The sequence below is a fragment of the Leucopleurus acutus genome (assembly GCF_964270905.1).
Source record: "Leucopleurus acutus genome assembly, chromosome: 1".
Taxonomy (NCBI): domain Eukaryota; kingdom Metazoa; phylum Chordata; class Mammalia; order Artiodactyla; family Delphinidae; genus Leucopleurus; species Leucopleurus acutus.
Genome location: NC_139142.1, coordinates 45666000 through 45688545, shown reverse-complemented (window position 1 = coordinate 45688545; position 22546 = coordinate 45666000). Strand labels below are relative to the sequence as shown.

General features: G+C 45.3%; 1 protein-coding gene across 1 annotated transcript in view; it reads left to right on the top strand.

Moving 5' to 3' along the window:
* Nucleotides 1-22546, top strand: part of SAMD4A (sterile alpha motif domain containing 4A) — a 230477-nt gene that overhangs the window by 169868 nt on the left and 38063 nt on the right. The window contains exon 4 of the mRNA XM_082848456.1: nucleotides 11684-11947. Coding sequence (XP_082704582.1) covers nucleotides 11684-11947 — 264 coding nt within the window. The remainder of the gene's footprint in view (nucleotides 1-11683; nucleotides 11948-22546) is intronic.

Genomic DNA, 22546 nt, shown 5'->3' with positions numbered 1-22546 from the left:
TCGGGGCTGTAATGGCTTTTTCAGTGTTGTGCCCTCAGCTTGTAGAGCTTGACACACGGGCACCCAACAAATGTCTGATGAATGAATGAAGGAAGGAGTTCATCTAGTCCAACCTCCTTGTTTTGCATATGAGGAACCCAGTGTCACCTAGCTGTGTTATACGTTCTTAGCTTGAATTTCTAAGTATAATGGAAGTACTTAGAATCTTCAATAAGGACTTCTGGCAATTGGTGTTGCTTACCACTATCAGGACAAAGAGAAGATCTCGAGAGGGTTTCTTTTCTTTTCTTTTTTTTTTTTTGCGGTACGCGGGCCTCTCACTGTTGTGGCCTCTCCCGTTGCAGAGCGCAGTCTCAGCGGCCATGGCTCACGGGCCCAGCCGCTCCGCAGCATGTGGGATCTTCCCAGACCGGGGCACGAACCCGTGTCCCCTGCATCAGTAGGCAGGCTCTCAACCACTGCGCCACCAGGGAAGCCCGAGGGGTTCTTTTCTTTAATGGAAAAGAAGGTGATTCACATGCCCTGACCCTCCAAAATGGAAATGAAACGCGAACACTTAAAATGAGTGGGAGGAAAGGAAAGACCAGGTTGAGTCTGAATCAAAGGAACGTTATTCTGATTGGGGCAGAGAAAAGATTGTCTGTAGATAAGAATTCTGAAAGAACAAGGAAGACACTTCTTTTGGTATGACAGGCCATGGTAGAAAATTCATCCCTTGTAAATCTGTGAAACACTATCAAGCAATCAGAGATATTTTTCATACTGCACGTAATACACTGAAAATGCTCTGTGAATATCATTAGACTGGCTAGTACTTTGAGTTGATCTTTCAGTTAGCAATGTTGGTTTATATTGGGTTATTCTTACTCTGACGACTAATAACTAATATTTCTGTAGGACTTCACAGTTTAAAAAACACTTTCATGTACAGTAAATGATTTAATTTTTCAGCAATCTTATGATGGAGCCTTTGATAGCTACTGCTGGAGAAAACTGAGGCACAGAATGGCCACATGTCTTCCAACCCAAATCCCAAATTCTTATTCAGCAGGCTGCATTTGCCGTAGATGATGCCTCCCCCAGTGTCAACAGAACAGGTGTCAAGCCAGTAAGTCAGAGCTGGGTGTGTAGCCAGTACATCTTAACCTTGAATGTGCACACAAATCTCCTGGGATCTTAAAATGCAGGTCCTAATTCTGGGTCTGGGGTGAGGCCTGAGAGTCCAGCCTTTCTAACAAGTTCCCAGATGTTGCTGATGCTGCCGGTTCATGGATCTAGAACACATTTTTTGCTGCTTGTGAATCAGTTACGCTCTCACCTACCGAATTTCCAGACCAGGAGAGAATGTACTCAGAGCTTTCTGCAGCTGATTCATGTCCAGAGAGAGCCTGAGGCTGACCCCTGACCCTCTCTTCCTGCCTAGCAAGGATGAAATGGCCACAGCAAGAGGCAGGCACTATTGCCCAGGAGTCAAAACATTGTATAGGGAGTCTTTAGAAATTTCTGCCCAGATATCATTCACGTTGGAATTCTGGTTCCAAAATATCTATTTTACCTGGAGGGCAGGACAAGAGTGATAAAATCCTGGACTGAAGAGCCTGAACAGAATTCTGCATGTGAAGCCAAAGCGATGATGTGTATGTTTTCTTTTGAAGTGACTTAAAGAGTAAAAAAGTGCCCATTCTCTGGGGGCATTTTATTAAGACCAGGCGGCCGACCTGGGGAGGTTTGCAATGTCCAGGATGTGGGCAGAGTTTGAGGGGAACACTGAGGTAAGAAGACAGCCCAGGACGGTGGTTCTCAGCCTAGCTAGCCATTAAAACCACTCACATGCATCAGAAAGTATGAACGCTCTGACTGCACTACAGGGCTTTTCAGTTACTTGGTCTGGGCTGGGATCTGGGCATTGGGCTTACTTTTAAGGCTCCAGAGGGGTTGAATGTGCAGCCAAGGTTGAGAACTGCTAGCCTAAGACAAAAATGCTCCAGGATGGAAGACGGAATGAAGAATTGGATCCGTAACTATATTAGTCAGCTCTCATTATTTGCAGTGCCGATGTTCTGTGAAGTCCCTGTGAACACTGACTTAGCAAACACTGAACCCCCCTGCTGCTAGGGGAAATACTAGACTAGGTTCCTGCAAACCTCATGACATTTTCATTAACCTATCAATACATAACATTATTTTATGTATGTTTAAAGACATCTTATTTAATACATATTGTTGATTCATTAATATCTGCATTCAAGGCCAACAGCACTCTTACTCATGCTGAACAAAACTTGTCCAACACATGTGTTTTCTCCCTAAAGCACATCACAGCCTCTTGCACTGAGCAACACTAGCCAGCACACCAGCCCTACACTTGGGGGCGATTTTAAACAGTAAATCACCAACGAAAAGCACCAAAGTTAGAAAAACATGGCGCTAAACAACCTTGTAAAGGACACTGGTTTACAATATGAGAACTGACATGGGAAGGCTGAGCAACAAGGCCTGTTTGACTCCAGCCAGGAACACGTGCTCCAAGGACTCATTTTTTGCCAGTCTGCACAGGTCCGTGAATGACGATGAGAATGCTGCGAATGTTGATTTTTGGTTACAAGAAATTTTTAGCAAGTAGGTGAATTCGCAAATACAGAATCTGTGAATACGGAGGATCAGTGATATATAAGACATAATAAAGGAACACACACTGTATAGTTTGTATGCAGGTCAAGGTGGACATAGAAGTAGACAAGCAAAGAGACCTATGGATCTGAGCTGGTTATCTGGGGTCAGCCCAGCCCCCCTGATCGTCCTACAGCCTGTTCTCTTTGCTGCCCAGATCTTAAGGCTCCAGACAGCCCTCCCCATCTCATATCCAATAAGAAGTGAATGCTGTTCAATTCCTGTCCTTAAACTAGAACAGTCCTGGGGCCTGAATTATGCCAGGAACCTCATGCTTGCAGTGTCTCTGGAAGTCTTTTATTGCAGGACTGATTTATAATACCCCAGTCGATGAGTTGAGAGCAATTACGTAAACGCTGTTTCTCTGGGATAGAGAATAACGGTCCGGTTTAAATGAAAAATGCAGTGCCAAGTGAAAAATTCAAATCGTTATGTGTAATTACAGACCGCAGTAAATCAATTTTACAAACACAGTACCAATCTCACTGTGTCCCAACACCCACAGGGTCAGGTTGTGACAGTTTAAATTTGAGAAGAGGCTGAAGGTGAAGAGAAGGTGGGAATTGGGATGCGTGAAGCCTCAATAGCTTGTCTTGAATCACATGGTGATTCAATCAAATATAATTAAGAAACCAGGAGAACCCAAACCATCCAATTTCTCTTAATTAACACCCCCCCCAAATAATCTAATTAGCAGTGTAAGCTCAAATTGGGGTTTTTTTTTTTTGAATGGTCATTTATGTGTATTGTTACACTTGACATTTAGATTGAATGCTTTAATGAAAACAAGAACCAATTCCCTCATCAGTAAATTGCTGGCCGAAATGCTGAGAATCTCCAGTTCTCATTCTTCTATCAAGGAACTAAGTTAAGAATTAGTCAGGACTGCATAATACATTTCTAATTATTTATAACCCGTCTCCTAACACTAGAAAGAAAAGAAAAAAGATTGCTGCTTAATCAAGGCCAAGTTCAGAGTTTCACACTCTGAAATCCTGGCACTGGTCCTGCGTTTGGCTGGTGCTGAGTTGAGACCCTGATGGCAGTAGGATTTTGGCATCTTCTAATGATGCCAGTCCTTGCCTAATCAGTGCTGCTGCATTTAAGAGCCACCTTGCCCTCTTATCTGGGAGCCTTTTAAGCTCCACTGGCAGTGAAGACTTTGCCAGTAGTTCAGCTCAGCTCAAGACAGGAGTTAGTAGACAAGACTCCAAAATATCCTTTGTAAGCCCCTTTTAAGTGCGACCCCCTTCTCCTCTGGACAACTGCTGCTGATGGTGTCAAGATGCAAAAGGATACCCTGATGATTTGTTCAGTGACTCTGGTAGTGGCCCTGGGATTGATGCTCTGAGGCGGGGCTTGGTTGCTCAATCATGAAACCCTGGCTATTGCAGTTCCAAATTTGGATTGCTTTGCTGGTACCCGCATTCAGTCAGCGGCCGGGGAGTGTTAAACACAGGATGGACAGTGCATTTTGTAAACCTAAGAAGCACTTCCTGGATAGACATGTGAGCTAACAGTGATTACAGTTTGAGAGTTATCTTTTAAGAAAGGGGTAGGAGGGTAGTTTTGTCATCAAACACCTAACTTTCTGAGTTTCTCCACTCTCTTCCTTAAACACAGTGACTGGAGCATTTTTATGGACACACTGGTAAACAAAAAAGGAAATAGCTGCTTCAGTCCACTCGTGGCCACTTGCTTGACTCAAATATTTTCTTTACTTGGTGTCCTAATCAAAATGATTCAAATTCTGCAACTCTGTCTAAGCTCTTCACTCACCACATGGGTAGAAATTCCACGGACAAACCTAAGGTCTAAGAAGCCTAAGGGTTAAGCACATATAGGTATAACTATAGATATGAAAAGGAACATAATTCAGGAAAGTAGAAGTGAACCCAATATACAGGAACCTTAGAAATGGCTGGGTTGATTCCACAGTCCCTCGAATTGGCTGAAACATCTGCTTCAGTGGTGTCAAGTTACTTCCATAGTTGGTGTCATTGGTTTTGATAGAATGGAATGAGAGGATTTGGGCAGTTTCCTTTTAGGACTGATTGATTTGAAGTTCTACTTGTAACATTCTACTGATTTCTATAAAATGTATATATTGGCTTCTTGTCTAACTTATAAATAATGACAATGTAAAGTCAAACAGCAGTTTTCTAAAATAGATTTTCTACTGGATGACACCCAGTTTTGCCATTATAGAAACTGACAAAAGAGGACAAATGAAATGTACAAAAGATTAATGCAGCAATAAAAGTCTGCCAGAAACATTCTAATTTACTTCTTAAAAGCCTAAATGTTTAAGTGATAATGTGAAGGCAGAAACATACATCTTTGCTCTGCCCAAAGGCCGAGCCTTCTGTGGAGTCATAAGGGCTGACACCAGTGACAAGGACTCACATCATGGAAAATCCTCTCCAGGTGCTTTTCCCTGCGTCAGAACGTGTTCACTTCAATATGGTATGAAAATGAGACTGAACGGGGAGAAAGAGATTTGGCAGTGTGTATCTGTCAGCCCTGTTGGCATGTTCTTTGCGGCTCTGTCTTCTTCTGGAGTCTCCGTTTGTTTTGTTTTGTTGCATAGGCGAGTGTATACTTTCTCTTCAGAGAGCGGGTGGCTTCCTCCCTGGGCTTGTCGGGAACACCCGGTCCGCCCCCTACGTCTTTGCTTTGTAGCATGCTCTTTCTTCTTCCCCCAGGATGAGGTGGAGTCTAAAGCTGTTTGGGGGAATCATCTTCTGGTGTCCAGATGTTGTGAGCACTGGTTTTCCAAACTTTTGGACAAGAAGCAGAGCACAAGCATGCAGAGTTGAGGCATATAACCTTTCAGATTTGCTTTTAATCTATTCCCTGAAGCAATGAGACGGAGCATGTTAATTTTAACCGTAATAATTAATACTCCCTTCCCCCTCCAACCCCCGACACAAATCTGTTCTTGGCCATGAATGTGACTGGTGTTGTCTTTTTTTTGCATGATGTCACTGATTAAATACCCAAGTTTTGTTTTCTTTTAATGTATTCTTGCAGTACTATTAATCTTTTCTTCCCCAAAGATTCCCACCACAGGGCCTCAGATTACTGGTTGTGGCACCACAAAACCAACTAAAGAAGAGGAATCCAGGGTCTAATGTCGTTTCGCCACTGAGCCTTACTCAAAGATGTTGGCTTTTTTAAAAAGCAAATGCCTAGAATTATGCATAGGTGTTAGTGGTGTTAGCAGAACTCTACTCTTTGAAAATGCAAAGCCTTTAGTAACAGTTCCTTAGATGCTCTGAAATCAGTGTTCTCAGAAGAAACTCTTGGGATGGTACCCGAAAGATGCCTTTTAGGCCTAAACTAAGGGAATGGACAGAAACACTCTCCCCAGTAACTTTGAAACAATAGCCATAGCTATTTTATAGCTGGCAGTGGCTTGAGCTTTTTCTCCTTCAAACTTGACAAGTATCAAACCACCTCCTGCAGCAAAACTCTCAAATCGGTGTATTCAGCAAAGGTTCTACTGATACTTCTGAATGTCTTTTGGGAGTAGGTCTAAAAAATATTGTTAAAGTACACCATTAACAACACGTAAGTAGAATATTCCCCGTGCTCTTTCATAGCCTGTTGACACACGTAACATGTATCACCCGAGTAGGGAATTGACCTGGACCTTTTCATTTGGGAAAGAAATTCTAAGTTAATGTTTAAAAAATAATATGCAAATGTTTGATTTCCTCATTCTACTTTTTAAAATCCCTAAATTAGAATGAGTTGTTTTTGTAAAGTTTAGTCAGACTAGCAATTAGATTGAGTTCTGTCACATGAGCGTCTAGAATTTGAAAAATTAACAAAGCATTAAGTTTTTCTGTGAAGGCCAACTTCTTGAATTAGAAATGGAGAGACTGGCTTAAGAAGAAAGAAGAGTGAAATTGCAAATCGTGTCTATGTGGCTGAACTCATGAGGGCCCGATGAGGTTGCAGAGCCCAGCCTTGGGTTGAGAAGACAGGTTATTGGGTCTGATGAAAGAGAATGACATTAGGAGTATGGGTGTACTTAATGCCCTTATTCAAAAGGAAATCAGCTTCAGCAGTCTAGATTTTAGACTCCAGGGCAAAATGCTGAGCCTGGAGATAGGTGGAAACTCACAGTGGTAGCAATGAGACCTGGTGGTGGAGTGAACTTGAGGAGGTAGTATAACTGTGAAAGGCACCAGAGGACTTTAAGCATACGAGTTCCCGAGGCCACTAGGTGCCCGTGGAACTCAGCAAACACAGCAGAGAATAGCAGTCATCTCTGTCATTTATTGAGTTTGGGCCTCAGTTTTTAACAAAAAACTGGGATCCCTGTAAAACAATAATTGTACTTCAAATCTGATGATGAAAAAAATGACAAAAAGAGCTATGAATTCAGCAAATATAAATGAATTTTATTAATTTGAATACTCTCTACATACGTATAAAAACCACGTATAGCACAGCGTCTCATCTACTAACCGGTACACGTAGGGATTCCCAGGTCCTTCCACTACCCAGGGGCCCCCAGCCCACAACATAGGGATTATTGGATTACATTGCCTTTCAGGGCGTTGCAGCTCTGAAATGTTATTAATCTATGCTCATAATACTAATTTTAAAGCATTACTTGCATTCACTGTATAAAGTTAAGGAGAACAGAGAAGTATGCAATGTATCTTCGAAAGATCTCCATTACCGTTTGTTAGGATAAAGTTTCAGTGTAAGAGTTGAGCTTCAGTCGTCCGAACTGTTTGTGTATGAGGATCACTTCACTTGACAGTGGGGTACAATTCTTAACCTAACAGTGGACCAAGGAAAAGCTGGGCCCGTATCCCAAACCTTCCTCTTTCCACAAACCCCATTATTTGTCATATTAGAAGGCAGGAGAAGTAGTTACACCTAATTTTCTTAAAAGAGTCTATCTTGAAAAGTCTTTTCCTGAACCTTATTTCAGTAGCTAAAAATCAAGGCAAAGTTAAGTTTGGTCAAAGGAAAGGGGAAAGAAATCTGATTTCCAGGCTTTCAAGAAAAGACTTAAAAGAACAGAACCCAGCGCCAGGTATCGTATTTTCCCCTAAAAATGTGTTGAAAGTAGTCTCATGAAAGATGCTTGGAGATGAAAAAGAAATCATAAGGTTAAAGGAGGTCAGAGACGGCGGCTGGCCCCGAATGGTATGACAGAGTTTATTGCCGGATTATAAGACCCTCTGTCCTCACATCATACTGCTCCACTGCTGAAGCAAGATTATTTTTAGCTGCTTTTCCCATATTTCAACTAGACTTGCTCAATATTTATTATTTATTTTTAGTTCACTTGAAGTTATAAATGTCCCAACTATTATAGTACTCTACTGTCATGTGTACACATACATACATATATATGTGTACATACCTGAGATTTCCTATTCCTAAAAATATAAGCGATATGGGCTCTATCCTCTACACAGTGTTAAGTTCTAGCTTCAGTTTTTTCAAGAGCAAGAGTCACAACTTTGCCCCCCTGGGCAATCGTTAGAATGAATCCCCCCTGAAATATGCTGTCCCTCCAACGCTCATTATTATAAAGTCACAAAATTCAGGACCTCGGTTCAGCTGGAACTTGCCAACTTCTCATCAATAGTGAGATTTTTTTTGCAAGGTGTGCTTAATTCTGCATCATTTGAATATCACTCTGGGGCAGCTTAAGTCTGAATGGAGCGCTGCTGTTGTCTGGCCTGCAGCGGTCAGCAAGCGAGAACATTCAGAAGGTCTGCCTCTAGCTAGAGTTATTCTGGGGCAGCGAACACAGTGTGAAGAGCTTCTCAGAAGCCTCACTTCACTGCTCTCCCCTCCCTACTCAGAGGGAAAGGAATTTTATTTATTTATTTTTGCCTGAATATCCATTCTTCCTCTATTTACCACCACTTCAGGTGAGTTCTTTTGGTTGAAAAGAAAAAGGAGCCATGGGACAGCCATCCACCCTTTGCCCCGGGCCGCCTCATTCATTCCACCGCTGTGTGGCCTGTTTTCTCACACCCTTTCTGTCCATGGCGTTTATTCTTTCCTCGGCTATTTTATGCCAAACAAAGTACTCCAGCACCTGACGTAATACCAAATTCGGCTCCGCGGTCACCATTACCTCTACCTGAAGGTTTGTCTTCACGCCAAAGTGGCCTTGTTGGCAGGTGACCTGTCACCTGCTCCAGTCTCCTTCCCACAGGAAGGTGAGCCTGTATTGCCTCCAGGCCTCAGTTCCCTTTGGAGAAATGAGGTGTTTGCCCCGCACAACTTGGCTTTCATGTAGGTGTGGGCCCCGCTGGCTCTCAATCCACGGCCCTCTCTGCAAACCAAACCAGAAGCTTAACGAGAGGCATTGTGCTTGGTTGCTATGGCAGGTTCGCTCCTAAGGGGACATCTCTGAGTTTGGTGCCAGCTGTGGGAATCTCTATGATACAGACAGGGTGGGGCCTTAAGTAGAAAGTCCCTGGGAAAAGGTCCTGGTACCTCAGGTATAATTGATTTTTATTGGAGACAGAGACCAACCAAGTTTGTGCCATAATCCCTGTAGCTTCGGTCAAGCTCAGGGATATATGAAGAAATGGATGTAGGTTTCTATGAACAAATCCCTATAAGTCCTGGGAAGTTAGGTAAACATTTAGTAGATTCCTTGGACACTGACAGCCTCCCCAAGGACACCCATCGGTGGGGAGGTAGCATGGATTTTAAGAAAACTTTCGGTGGAAAGAAGCAAATTGGCTTCATCTAATAACAGAATTCAGCTGCTACCTGTGTGTGGTATTGTTCTCCACATCCAAAAACGGGGACTCTCTTAGCAGTGTTACCACTCATGGTTATGGATTCAGTTATAGCCTCTAACCAGGTGGAATGCTAAGGGTTCCAGCAGCTCTGAGCTGTGTGTCTCTCTTTGGCAAGGCCTGTTTTTATGGTTTCGGGCTCACTCTGATCCTGGCTGTGAAGAGGAGCCCCCGTTTCCACTCTGGGCACACCTGGCTGGCACCGTTCAGAGCATCTACCAGATATTCTGAAATGGTTGCAGAGGTACCAGGAAGCAAAGACATCTAAGCTGGAAAGTCCCAGCACTTGGGGCAGCCCTGAACAAGTCTGCCCAATTTTGTATAAATACTTAGACAGGCATGAAATGAATTTTCTGGATGTCTGGCTTTTCTTCCTATTGGCTTCTCTCTTCATTTTTGCTGCTGCTTCCTTTTTCTTTTTCTGCTTTTTCTTTTTTCTTTTTCTTTTTCTCTTGCTAATTCGGATCCAATCAGGTAGCAATGCATTTTCCAGGCAGCCTTTTTAAATAGTTTCTTCCATAGTCTATTTAGTGGAAATGCAAGCTGTTTCAGCCTGTTAGGATCCAAAAAAATTTTTAACAGTGTTCCCTTTGCATATTTTGAAGTTAGATGATAATTCCTTGCCTTTGATAGAATCGACCCAAATTAGACATATTTCTCAGGTTACAGATACTAAACTCGGCAGCTCCCTTTTTCCCTCCCTTTTTTGTTAATAAGGAAGTTTCTAGCCCTTCTGATTGTCCCTCTTGCACACACAAGACTGCCCTTCTGGCCACATGAAGCCAAACGGAAACACTGACGGCAGAGGTGTGAGCCCCATGGCTCTCAGGGCCTGGTTAATGCCAGCTGACCAGGAGCAGCCTGCCCTCACCTCTACTGCCCCAAACACACTTTTTGCAAACACGCAGACTTTTGGCTCTGGTCTTTATCTTTTTAAGTGGGCGGCAAGGGAGCCTGCTGTTCAGGTCTCTATGTGGGTGCTGCCGCACCAGAATGCGGTTGAACAGAAAGCAGAACTTCTTACATTGGGATGTCAGGTCTGCTGACTGAAAAACGCACAAAGATGAACGCCAGCAAAGCATTGCTAGTCCGTACTTGGGAGAGTAAATACCTCATCGGAGGGGATAGAGCCTGAGATGGAACTTAATGGCTTCCCTGAAAAATGTTTAAAAATGCATGTGGCTCAGTTCCATGTTAACACTGCAGCAGTCAAAATAAACTGGACCTGTCAGTAGCCAGCGCAGAGAGAAAGTTATGAATAGGCTTATTTTGTAAGGTTGTCACTTTACACGCCCAGAAAAACCAACCAAGGGTAACGTCGGCTCCCTCGGCGTTGATTTTGGTTAAATCCCTCCCTTGAATGACCTCAATTTAATTTGGCTAGTTATATGTGAGTTGTTGCTTTTTCCTGGTTTTCTGGAAAAGAAATTAAAAATGGGGGCTACACAGATGTTGCCCACTGCACGGAAGGGCTGAGCACGCTGGTAGAAACCATTCCCGGATTACTGAGAGCACCCCCCTGGCTTCTGAATGAACGCCTTGTTACCTGGAAGTGTTTTCAATATAAAGTTTGGCAATTAACCTGCGAAGCCAAGAGAAAGAATCGGCCCTTTCACGCACAGCTGCTGTGTCCCGTACCCCTGGTAGTGTTGGGCCCCTCGCTGAGCCTGCACCCCCTTCAGAGGTGATGGTTCCCCCGATTCCTGGTTGGAAGGACTAGTCCACTTCGTCTAGCTCAGCCCAGCAAAGATCCCCAACGATGATGACCGGCCTGCCTGCCCTTCCAGAAGTCCACCCTTAACGACATGGGTAATGTCGGGTTTTGTGTGTTTCCTCCCCTGCAAACAAATTATCCAGGACATGTTCTTTTCAGTCTTGGCAGATGGCCACTTAGCCAGGCTGTCAAGCCTCACCTGATTTATGCAGTAGTAGCCCACTACTCCAAATCCTGATTTCTAGAGTCGGAACTAAACCCAGATCCCAACCCACAAAAGCACAGGTCTGGGCACTATAGATGTAGCCTCCCTGGAGAAGCCCAACCCACCCAGAGGTACAGACAGCATCCTTTTTAATCACCCCGAAGGGAAGGGCCACCCCATGCCCACTGATGCAGTAATAAGACAGCGCCATCTCTCAGGGTGAGGAGGTACTGTGGGTTCTTCTGCGGCCCAGGCTAAAGGGGGGGGAATAACCTATTTCATTTTATTTTTTTTTTCCAGTTCTCTCAGGCCAGGCACACCACAGCCCTTTGAAACGATCTGTGTCCCTTACCCCACCCATGAATGTGCCAAACCAGCCTCTAGGACATGGATGGATGTCTCATGAGGACTTACGAGCTAGAGGACCCCAGTGCCTCCCATCCGATCATGCCCCCCTGTCACCACAAAGCAGTGTAGCCTCTTCAGGAAGTGGTGGGAGTGAACACTTAGAAGATCAGACCACTGCTCGTAACACATTCCAAGAAGAAGGTAGTGGTATGAAAGGTGAGTGACGACCACTGGCAACAGAGTCCATCCCTTTATTTGGAATCAGGAGGGTGAGAAGAGAGGTAGGCAGTGAGGAGGAAGGAGCCCGCCCCTCCCCAGGCTGATGGAGTTGACCGTGGAGGAAAGGGCTCGGATTCCCCTTCCAGGGCTTCTTACCAAAACCTGGGAAGAGCAAGAGAGGTCAACACCCTCTTTTTTTTTTTTTGAATGCAGTGACTTGCAGACAATTAAATGTGTCACAGCTGGCGGTGATAGCATCTACTGTTTGCACGTACGTTCCTGGTCTGCCCTGTTTGTAAAGACGCTGAGCTGCTCCAGCCTTCTACCTCACTGCTTTGGCCAGGGAACCGTCAATAATTTAGCAAAACAAACCGCAGGATCTTTTTTCAAATCTCTCTCAGTGTACAATCGTAGTGTTGCTTTCTTTCCTCTCTCCCTTTTCCTTTGATATCCAAAGAAGCTTGCAAACCCTTTTTCTCTGCATCTGTTTAAGGGACATGAAAAAAATACCACTGAGACTCTCTGACAGTGTTTTAAGCCTGATAGCAGATTTGCATACAGGTGATAAAGGCCTTTTGTGCAGCATAAACAAATGTTCCTACACTGCCCTGTAACTCTCTCCTCTTCTAAAGATACTCATCGGGAGATAGAGATTTCCAAATTACCCATGGTAGGTTCAGAGAGGATACGCACATTCTGTATTTTTAGATGCAAGTTGTTCAAGGGCTGGGAAGCCCTTAGGGAAAGATGCTCATCAGAGACACATTAATAACAATTTTAGATGGAGAAACAAGAGCTAGTCGTGCTCCTGGGACTACGATGCTGAGGGGAGGCTCTGAGGGTGCCCTCGTTGCTGGCATGCATAGTCCTGAGGTTGTGCTGTTTCTGATCGTACCCTTGAGAAGAGCTAGTGTTGACATAGGAGGCTGTGTACTGAGTTTCCTCCCCACCACAGAAGCGTGGCACAGGGAGATGCCCGCCATTGCCCAGGTGCTGGTTGTAAGTGAGCGCCAGGCTGAAAACTGGAGCTTGCCCACCAGGGGACATGAATCGGACACAAAGACACTTCCCTGGAGCATTCCTCCCTCCCAGCTGCTCAGGCCAGCATCCTCCCATCCCACCACAATCTGTGGTGGATACTGTGCTGAGTGCCCAGAGCGGGTGGGACACATCTTGATGTTTTCCTCTCTCTGGTGATAACAAATGGATCATTAAAGGTGTTTAACAGGCAGCAAAAGCCATGGCTCCTTTTGGCACGGTGGGGATGTGTGTCCTCTTTTCTTTCTCTTTCACAGTTCTCAGGGAAATGTGTCATAATTTTGGAGACCTACCAAAACCCATTTTGGAGTTTATGCTACATGGTTCTGTGTTCAAGCAGCTGAGCCCCGGGGGATGAGTAGCAGGGGAGGCTCAGCCATGCTTGGCCCAAGACGGGCAGAAGCCATGGTTACCCAGGACTAGCTTCTTGCCGGGCGAAGTGGAGCATCTGGACAAGTGGAGTGTCTGGACAGATGGTTTCCAAGAAAGCTACGCGAGGTTCTAATTGGTGACTGTGGGAAGGACGCCTGGCCTTTACGTTGAAGGGCTTGCAGGGTCTTGCAGGAAGCCTGTTGTTCTCCAGGACACAGGCCTCGCCCAGAGGCATGCTGGGTCTGCTGTCTGCTTATAGGAGCTTCGTTATCTTTTCTTTCTTTTTTCCTTTTGCTTTCTTTTCTTGGTTTTCTTTCTTTGTTTTTGGTTGTGAAGCCCTCTGTATACCTTAGGCATTCTCCCAAAGCAGGTAAATGTTTGTTCATTGCATGCTGGCCTCTTGAGGTGAGAAATGAGTAATGAGAGCAGGCTTTTAAAGAGAAATGAATGAGAGAAAAATGGAATAAATGTCCTATCCCTGTTTTAGAATCAAAGCCGAAATATTCCAAAGTTCAAGGAACATCCCATCTATCCGCTTCTTTGATTCCTTCTTTTAGAATTGGTGAGAATTGTCCCCTCAGAGCTTCTTCGATCGGAAAATGATGCAGATAAGATCTGATAGCCAAGATTTTCTGTATAGGCCCAAGGCATGTGATCAGAAAACAGGCTCTTTGGTGACAGGACTAAACAGAGGACCCTCTTCTGTGTATATCCACCTTCTGCTGACCTATTGAATGGTCCTTCTCCCAACGTATACAGTCCTTAGTGAATGAAATGGCAAAACCTATTTGAAGGAAGGAACATGATAGACGATGAGGGTTCTGTGTGTGGGAAAAGTATACTTGCAGTTCAGCTGGTAGGTCAAGCCGTAGGAACATCCACACCTGAAAACAGCATCATTCCAGAGTGTCGGGGCCAGTGTTTATGCCACACGAATGCCCCTCCCCCGCTGCACCTGGCAACAGCTTCCCTCGAAGGCCACCCCTGAGGACTCCCACCATCAAGCGCTGCTCAGGATGGCCTCCCAGGAGAGCGCAGAAGCAGCCCTTAACAAGCCTGTCCTAAGAGTGTGTCATACGATTCCCCTGTCCAAGAGCAGGCACCGGTTTAAATGTCCAAATTAATTTGTATTTTTCTGAGAAATGAAATCTGAAATCAAATGAAGTGCTTTTAAAGAGAGCTAGCTCTTCCTCTTGGATCCACGCCTCTTCCTTTCAGTGACCTGGCCCTTTGGCAGGAGCGTCAGCCTTTTAAAGCTACTTTCTGGTCCACTTCAGGATGCCATCATCTAATTGCTATTTTCCTACTTTTTAGACACCCAGTTTACGAGAACAACAAGGAATCTGTAGTAGAATTTGGAGGAGTTCCAAATCTCCAGGGGACGCATGTCAGCCCTCACCCCACACCTTGGGAAAAGAATAAAAATTCCCGTAATTGAGCTTAATTTAGTGTGAATTCATCTTTCTTGACAGCAGCTGTGCGTACTTTGCCGAAACGCTGTGTTCATCCGAGGCTTCCTTTTCATCCAGACAGATGAGCCAGGTTTGGCTACACATCGTCCCTTAGGAATGTGCCTCTTGGGTCCAGAGTGGGAAATAAAGCTCACAGCCCAGCATTCTTGCCCTTTTTTTTTTTTTTTTTTTTCACAAACATCCATCTCTCCCTCTTTTCGTCTTGGTGTCAGCGTTCCCTGCCAGGGATTGTCACTAAGTTCCCTCCCAAGTAGACCAGCTCCTGCTCTCAGAGGATTAACATCATCTGCCTGCTTTGCTGTGTTTTTCCTTTTATAGTAAACACACATCCTGAAGGTTTAAGTCAGCTCTGAAGCACTGAGTGGATGTCCCTGGCAGTAGGGATCTCAAACTAACATCTCAGGCTCAGGGAAGCGTGGGATCAGCTACTCAACTAGAAATTAATGAACAGAAGTGGGACACTGAATGGTAATATGGAAGTTTCCCCTTCAACATGCCCTGTGGAGGCTACCGGTTACACACGTTTGGACTGAATAGACTGATTGCGGTTTCTAAATTCAGTGGTCCTTCTTCCTTGCAAAAGCTTCACTGTGACTTATGCCAGGGGAAAGATTCTCGATTCTAAGTTGACACTCAGTCAGTCCTATTCTTCTCCCCTCCATATCACATGAGTAGAATGTGCTCTCTTACCCCTTCGCTCATACAAAGCCTCCAGGTGGCCAAGAGGGGAAAAAATGACATTCCCATAAATTCCTGAAAGGAAAAGAAAATAGAGAACAGAATTTCATTGGTGGGAGAAGTACATTTGCCCCTCCTATTAGCATCACGTCTTCAGAAATTTTGTATAAACCCAACACCTAAAGACTTATCCGAAGGCAAGGGCTGTTCGTGAGTGATATGGCTGTTCTATGGGAACAGAGACGAGGGAAGAAAGACTGATTAACAGGTTTCATTTTTGTCCTCAGCAAGTCAGCTGCCTTTCCTGAGCACTTGCTGAGAGAGGCTTTGGACTGGTTATTGGGGAGACAGAGGTGAAGGAGATGGTCCCTGCCTCAAGGGACTCACTATCATGCGAGCCACAAACAGAGACCTGATGCATGTGCACATCTGTGAAAATACCTTGTCTCAGAGACTTGCCCTGGGTCGAGGCAGGCAGCAAGGAGGGCCCTAATTCAAAGTGGAGGGAAGTCAAGGAAAGTTCCTGGAGGGGGAGAGGCCTGGAGCTTCAGCTCGGAGCAGGACTACAGATTAGCCAAATATATAAGGTGAGGGAAGGGCATTCTATGCAGAGGGAATGTTACTCGTGAAAGCATGGTTATGAGACAGCTTGACCAAGTGCATCATCCGATGGCTTGTGTGTTAGGGGCACGTGGGAACAGTGTCTGGAGAGGGACGAGCCGGATGCTAGGCATTGCAAAAGATTGGAGCTTTTATCCTGACATGGAAGGAATTTAGCAGCAGAATGACCTGCTTAGATTTACATATCAGAAATAGGACCTGAACGGAAGAGTGGGAGACATACCAAAGTAGGGGCGGGGCAGGGGATTCTGGATTTGGAGGCCAGCTGGGCGGGGGGGGGGGGGGGGGGGGGCATGTTTCAGTACCTGAGGAGGAAAATGAATTTGGACCAAGCCGGACAAAGGAGACAAGGTAGTGTGTTCGTGGGGTCTTCGTAAGATAGACCTGAGAGAGCTCTGAATTGAATTGCACTGATTGAATGTAGACAGGGATGGAGCATGAGGAATTTAGGACGATGCCCAGCTTTTTGCCTGGGACATCTGGGTAGCCCATGATGTCATCGACAGCAAAGAGTAAATCGGAAAAGAAACAGACTGGGAGGACAGCGTGCGGCAGGCTGAGTGCGGGCACCTGTAGAAGATTCCAGTGGAGGCGCGCCAGCCAGGCCCACAGTGCACCATGCTCTCCCCGGCTCAGCCTCCCCAGCATTCTGCCTCGCTGTGGTGAAGTTCATGTGGGGAATTCACTAGACTTCTGGCTAGTAAGGCCCATAGATTTAGTCTCCTAAGACTGAGAAGCTCCATGATTTTCTCATTGCAGTTGTCGGTGTGAGAGGGGTAGAGATGGGGCGTGGGGTCTGTTTCTCTTGAGATGAGCTTCATCCTCACCATTTTGAATTAACATTGGATAGTATACTTATGAGGTATGGAACTATGTTAGTATAAAAATATAGGGGTAATTTAAACTTACATTGCTTGCATAGAGACATGATAAAGGTAAAAAAGAAACCTTTGGGTCCAGTAACCTTGATAGAAACATAGCGATTGAGAGCGGAGGGAACCATGAAAATAGGCTCAGGTTTTCTTTTCTAAAGAATCTTTCTTAGATGAAACTTACGTAAACTTTTTTCCTCCATGGCAAAGGAAATATATTGCCTATTCTGAAATAGCTGGTTTGGGCTTTTGAGTTGTAGACCTTTGAACTTCTGCCTGTCTTAGAATGAGATGAGGGAAAAAAAATATTGAGAAGTGTTATTTTTGTAAGACAAAGGAACCCATCAGAAACCTTTGTAAGAAAGGTTGTGAATACAGCATTTCTGAGGGTCGTAAGGGTGTGAATGATGGAAAGGGAGTGACACAGCCCCTTGTGTGGCTGGGACACTTTTCAGCATGGCTGTCGTGGGAACAAGTTCCTATTTTCTGAATGCTGACTTTCTAGATGCTGTCTCGAATTCATCTAACTTAAAGGCCAGGATTTAGTAAACTTACTTCACTTTCTTTATTCCCAAATGCCAACATACGACCTGTGTGGATGGGTCCTAATGGGCTCAGACTTGTGCTCCCTCTTTTCAGATAGGCTGAGAGGCCCTGATATCTTTGAAAAGTAAATCCCCAGGATTCCCCCAAATTCTAAAGGTCGTGAGACTTACAGCTGCTATTTCTTACAAAGTGTGTGTCTTCAGCTAAAGTGCTTTAAGGACAGCTGTCAATGTGGAGCCCAGCTGCTGTTGACGCAAAGCAGGCTAAGAGTAGAACAGCACTTACGGGTGTCATAGCCGATGGAAACTGGCAGAAATTTAGTCCTTCTGTTTGTATCAAACACTTCACAGAGGGTATTTTACCCAAACTCGACCATCTCTGTGCCTTCCAAGACCCACACATGCTCCCCACAAGCGTGGAAGCCGGAGGCCACCATGGACACGTCCCAGGATGGCGGAGCCTGCTCCAGCCCCACAGGGACCCGAGACCAAGGCACCTTCTTTCTTTTGCTCAGAGGCTGGTACAGAATGGGGCTGTTCATTCCGCTCTGGCCAAAAATAGGCTTCAGTTATCTTAATGGTGCTGCTAGACTTCTTCATTTTCGAAAGACATGTTTTCCTTCTTTGCTTCAACCCTGAAGAGTTAGTCCCTTCTTGCTCCTACGTTGGCTCTTCTCCCTCCAAGACCAAGGATGCAGTCGTGTCTTGGAGAGAGAGAGGGAGTTGTTTGAGATTAGCCTGGCTCTCCGTGGCGAATGGGAGTTGCTCTTCCATTTGCAGGTACCAGGACCACCACAGTGAAGCCTCTTGTGGAAAAGGCGGCTGTTCGTGGTTCTGTCTTCCAGGGATGCCTTACTCCCTACCCATTACATCGTTCCCCATATTGAGCTGTTCTGCAGTATTGGTTCCATCTTTCTCTCGTGTGGGGCCTCCTTGTTTGGGGGGCAGGTGCTGCATGGCCTGTTGACCTCAATGATATTTGCAGCCGTTCCAGCAGCAGGCATTTGAGCAAAGCAGCCCAGGTTCTAACTGGAGCCCAGCTTCTGTATGAGCTGTAATATGCACCACAAAGCCTCTCGGTGGCTGATTTATCCGAACTCTAAAAGGTAAATAGAAAGCGTAATTGGAAATTTGACCCACTGGTAAAGACCAACAGGTGGACATACCAGCGTATAAAACGTGGGTGAAGCACTATTATCAAAAACGCCCATGAGAAGATGAACCACCGTGGACCGCAGCAAGATGTAGAGGAGCTTCATAAGGATGGACACTGTGGCATGGGAGCCCACTGTCCACACAGGGATGGTGCTGCTTTCTCCCAAGAAACTTCCTACCCTTTGCCCTTGTCAGTTTCCTTCATGGGCTTCTCTTCCCTCACCTTCCCCTAAAAGCCTGGTGCTCCCAGGGCTCCACCTTGGCTCTCCCCTCTTCCCTGAGTAATCTCACCCACTTCTGTGGCTAAAACAACTACCATGTGCTACTGACAAGGAAAGTGTTTCTCCAGCTCAGCCCCCTCTTCAGAGGTCTTGACCAGTTGACTTCTCCACCTGGATGGCTCAAAGGTGATGACACTCAGCTGACCTAAAGTGGAGTTCACCATCTCTCTCCTCTCACCCCAAATCTGATGCTCCCCTGTACTTTCCTACCAAACCTACTCAGAGGACCCATTTTAGGCTCCTTTCTCTCCCTTATTCCCTGTACTTCCTTAATCTTCAAGTGCTGTGGATTTACATACTTTCCTTCTCCTCTGCCACTGCCCTCCTGGGCTTGGATTCATCTCCTGGCCTCCACTCCCACTGCATCCAGACCAGCCTTTACATCGACAGCCATCATCATTCTTACATACTCATCTGATTGTGCCTCTACTGCTCAGATTTCAACAGTTTCTCATCACCCAAGCCAAGGTTGACTCTCCTTGGTTCGGCGTTAGAAATCCCAATCATGTGACCCTTGCCTATTTGTCCCGTCTTATGTCTAAGCTCTTCTCTAGAATTCGCCCAAGCCTTTGCTTGGCCTGGAATGCTCTCCTGCATCTTTGCTTTGCTTATGCACTGCTCCTGCTTCCTGAGACGGCTTCCTCATTATGATCTGCCCAGCGACTCCCGGACCAATGCTACTGTGACGCTATCCCACTCCCCAAGGCAAACCCAAATGCCCATTGTTCTGTGCCCATCCCCCCCCCCGCCCCCCCCGCAGAACTTTGAGTAGACTTAGCACTTGTCCTGCAACTTTGATCATTTTTTTGTGAGTTACCTGTTTTTTTGTATTAAAAATTCCTTGATGGCAGGGACATGCCTAGCCCCCGTAATAGGCATTCAACAAATGTTGAGTCAGCAAATACCAGGATCCCCACACTTGGCAAGGAAGTCAGTCCCAGCCTGTAGTAAAATCATCTTTATCTTTCTCACACTGCATAAGAGAATAACTTTCTAGTCTGAGACCTCCATTGGCATATCCGTCAGAAACAGCCCAGATGAAGTTAAATGGCTGTGCACCAGCCAGAGGCAGGAGCCCAGGCGGCAGGCATGCTTTCAATCACGTATCAGCCACTCCAGGAGACACCCCTGTTGGTCTGTGTCTTCCAACCATAGGCCTGAGGTTATGTTAGCTGGTTCTCGGCTTTGCATCCAACCATGTAGTATCTGGACCATGGGAAAGGAACTGAGCTTTTAGTTAGAGTTTGTCCCTGGCCAACATCTTACAGAATCTAGCCTCCAAGTCATTGGAGTTCCTGGCTTCAGAGGAGTGAAATGGTCAAGGCACTCAGTTCTCTGGTGTGTTTCCCTCTTAATGGAGTTTTGTTTTAATCCCTGGCAAAGGAAGGTGCCTCATCGCCAACCAAGGGGTGAAAGGTTAGTAAACTACATTCTTAAGAACTGGGATTTCCTCTTCTCTGTTCATCAGTTCACGTTGCAGGAGGAGATGGCACATGGCACTGAGCTAGGAACTGACCCTCTAGGAGCAGGTTCAGCCTGCCTACCCAAGGCACATATGGCCAAGAAGAGCTTGCATTTCCCCAGGACATAGCCAGAAATAACTCTTCAGGAAGGCCTAACTCACCATGTTCTGAAGCTGTGTAGGAACCTTTTCTGGGGAAACGACTCCCGGTGACCTACATTTTGATTAAATGAGTGAGGCAGGCTCTTCATCCCTCTAACCAGGGAAATTCTAGTTGTCAAAATACTTTTATAAAGGAATGAGTACTGATTGGACTGAGACTTGCCAAGCCAAGATTTGCACCCCACTCTCCCCGACCCTTAAAACACCGTATTGTCACCTCGGCTTATAAAGCACCCAGTTTGCATCATGATTTAGTAGCTTGGGATTCTATTTGTTTTATCATCAGTGGATTTTGCATGATCAAGCTGTAGGGCACCCAGTGAAAATTTAGCCCATGAAGTTGCTCTATATTCTTTTATGACAGACTGTACCCAAGCGTGGCATTGGGTTACCCAGACTTCTCTGACTCACTATCACTGAGTTTTCTGAGCAGCTACTTGGGGCCTTTCAAAGATGTAAACAACAAACGTGAAACCTGGTGACAAAGCAGTAACATGTCAGTGGCCTAAAAGCCAGAGATATATCTATTTGCTGCTCACTCTGTGGAAGTATTAGCATTGTTTTAACAGCAACAGAAGCATGACGGAGAATCAAGTCTGGTCGAATAGTTCCAGGATATCACCAGAGGGAAGCAGATGTCCTGAACTCTTGATCCAACCACAACTTGAGTTGGGGAGGATGTGAGGATTGGTACTATGTGGCTGGGGAAGCCCTGTCTCTTGTGGTTAACAATGGTCCCAGAAGGACTCTCCACTTGTCGCTGTAGAATGAAGGGCCTGCAAGCACAGAGTCAAGTGACATCTCGCCTGAGATGACTGAGTCTGTTCTTAAAATGCCATCGGCTATCCAATTCTGTTTCTCCAGAAATTCCTCCTCTTCGGTCTTCACATTACTGCAAATCAAGAAGTAACCTCACCAGGCCCACTCTCCCCTGCTATATTTTTGAGTTTCAGGTGATCATCCCGTACCCACATTCCCTGAAACTAGGTTGGGTTCACCCAGGTGGCAGGGCCTGATATCAGAGTAGGCCAGGCCTCTTTAATCAATCCCAGTTAGCTACTCTAAACATTAAAAAATGAGAAGTTTCCTACTTATTTTGTAGTGTTTGTGGATTCTGTCAGCACCTCAGAATAAAGCACTTAACGGTAGATAGTATCTTGCAATCAACATGGTTAGTAATGGATAATAGTTCATAGAAAGCATGAATAACGTTTATCCAATGCTTCAGCATTTCAAAGACTTTACAGTCACTGTTTATTCAGCCTTCCCACTGATGGGCTATTTGGTCCTCATTCTACAAAAAGTTGATACAATGTAGGAAAAACCTGGGAATCTGGCAACCTGTCTCTAGTCCCTATTTCACCACATACTTGCCCTGTGATCTAGATTTAATGACTTAATTTTGCCATCTGTAGAATGAGCTGGGGTGGGGGAAGATGATTCTAGAGGCTTCTCAAAGATCCTATCAGCTCAAAACCCCTGACTTTAGAGCATGGGCAAGTGCTTTGTTTTGGTTGTACTTAGCAAGGTAATAATTCTCCTGTGGATTTTCAATACAGTTACTGTTTAATTTTCCTAAATCTAGAATCCCAAATGTAGGAATTATTTCAGATGTGCTTTGGAATTCCCATTATCCCATAGTCTGGGCAATCTTTGGACCTTTCAAGTCCTGATTTGTGGTTGACATTCGAGGAGAAGGTCAAAGACACATCCAGATACGTGACTTAGCTAGGGGAAATGGTCAGCAGACACACACACACACACACACACAGAGACTATGTGGTAGTTTTAGAGTGCAGGATGCCCTTATTCCCACTGGGGTATAGGAAGTCAGAAGAAAAATCAGGCTAAGAATGACAGCAGCTCCACCCATGGGGAAAGTGCTGCTGCCTGGATTTTTTCCTATCACTGTGGAAGTGGCAGAAACAGCATATGGGG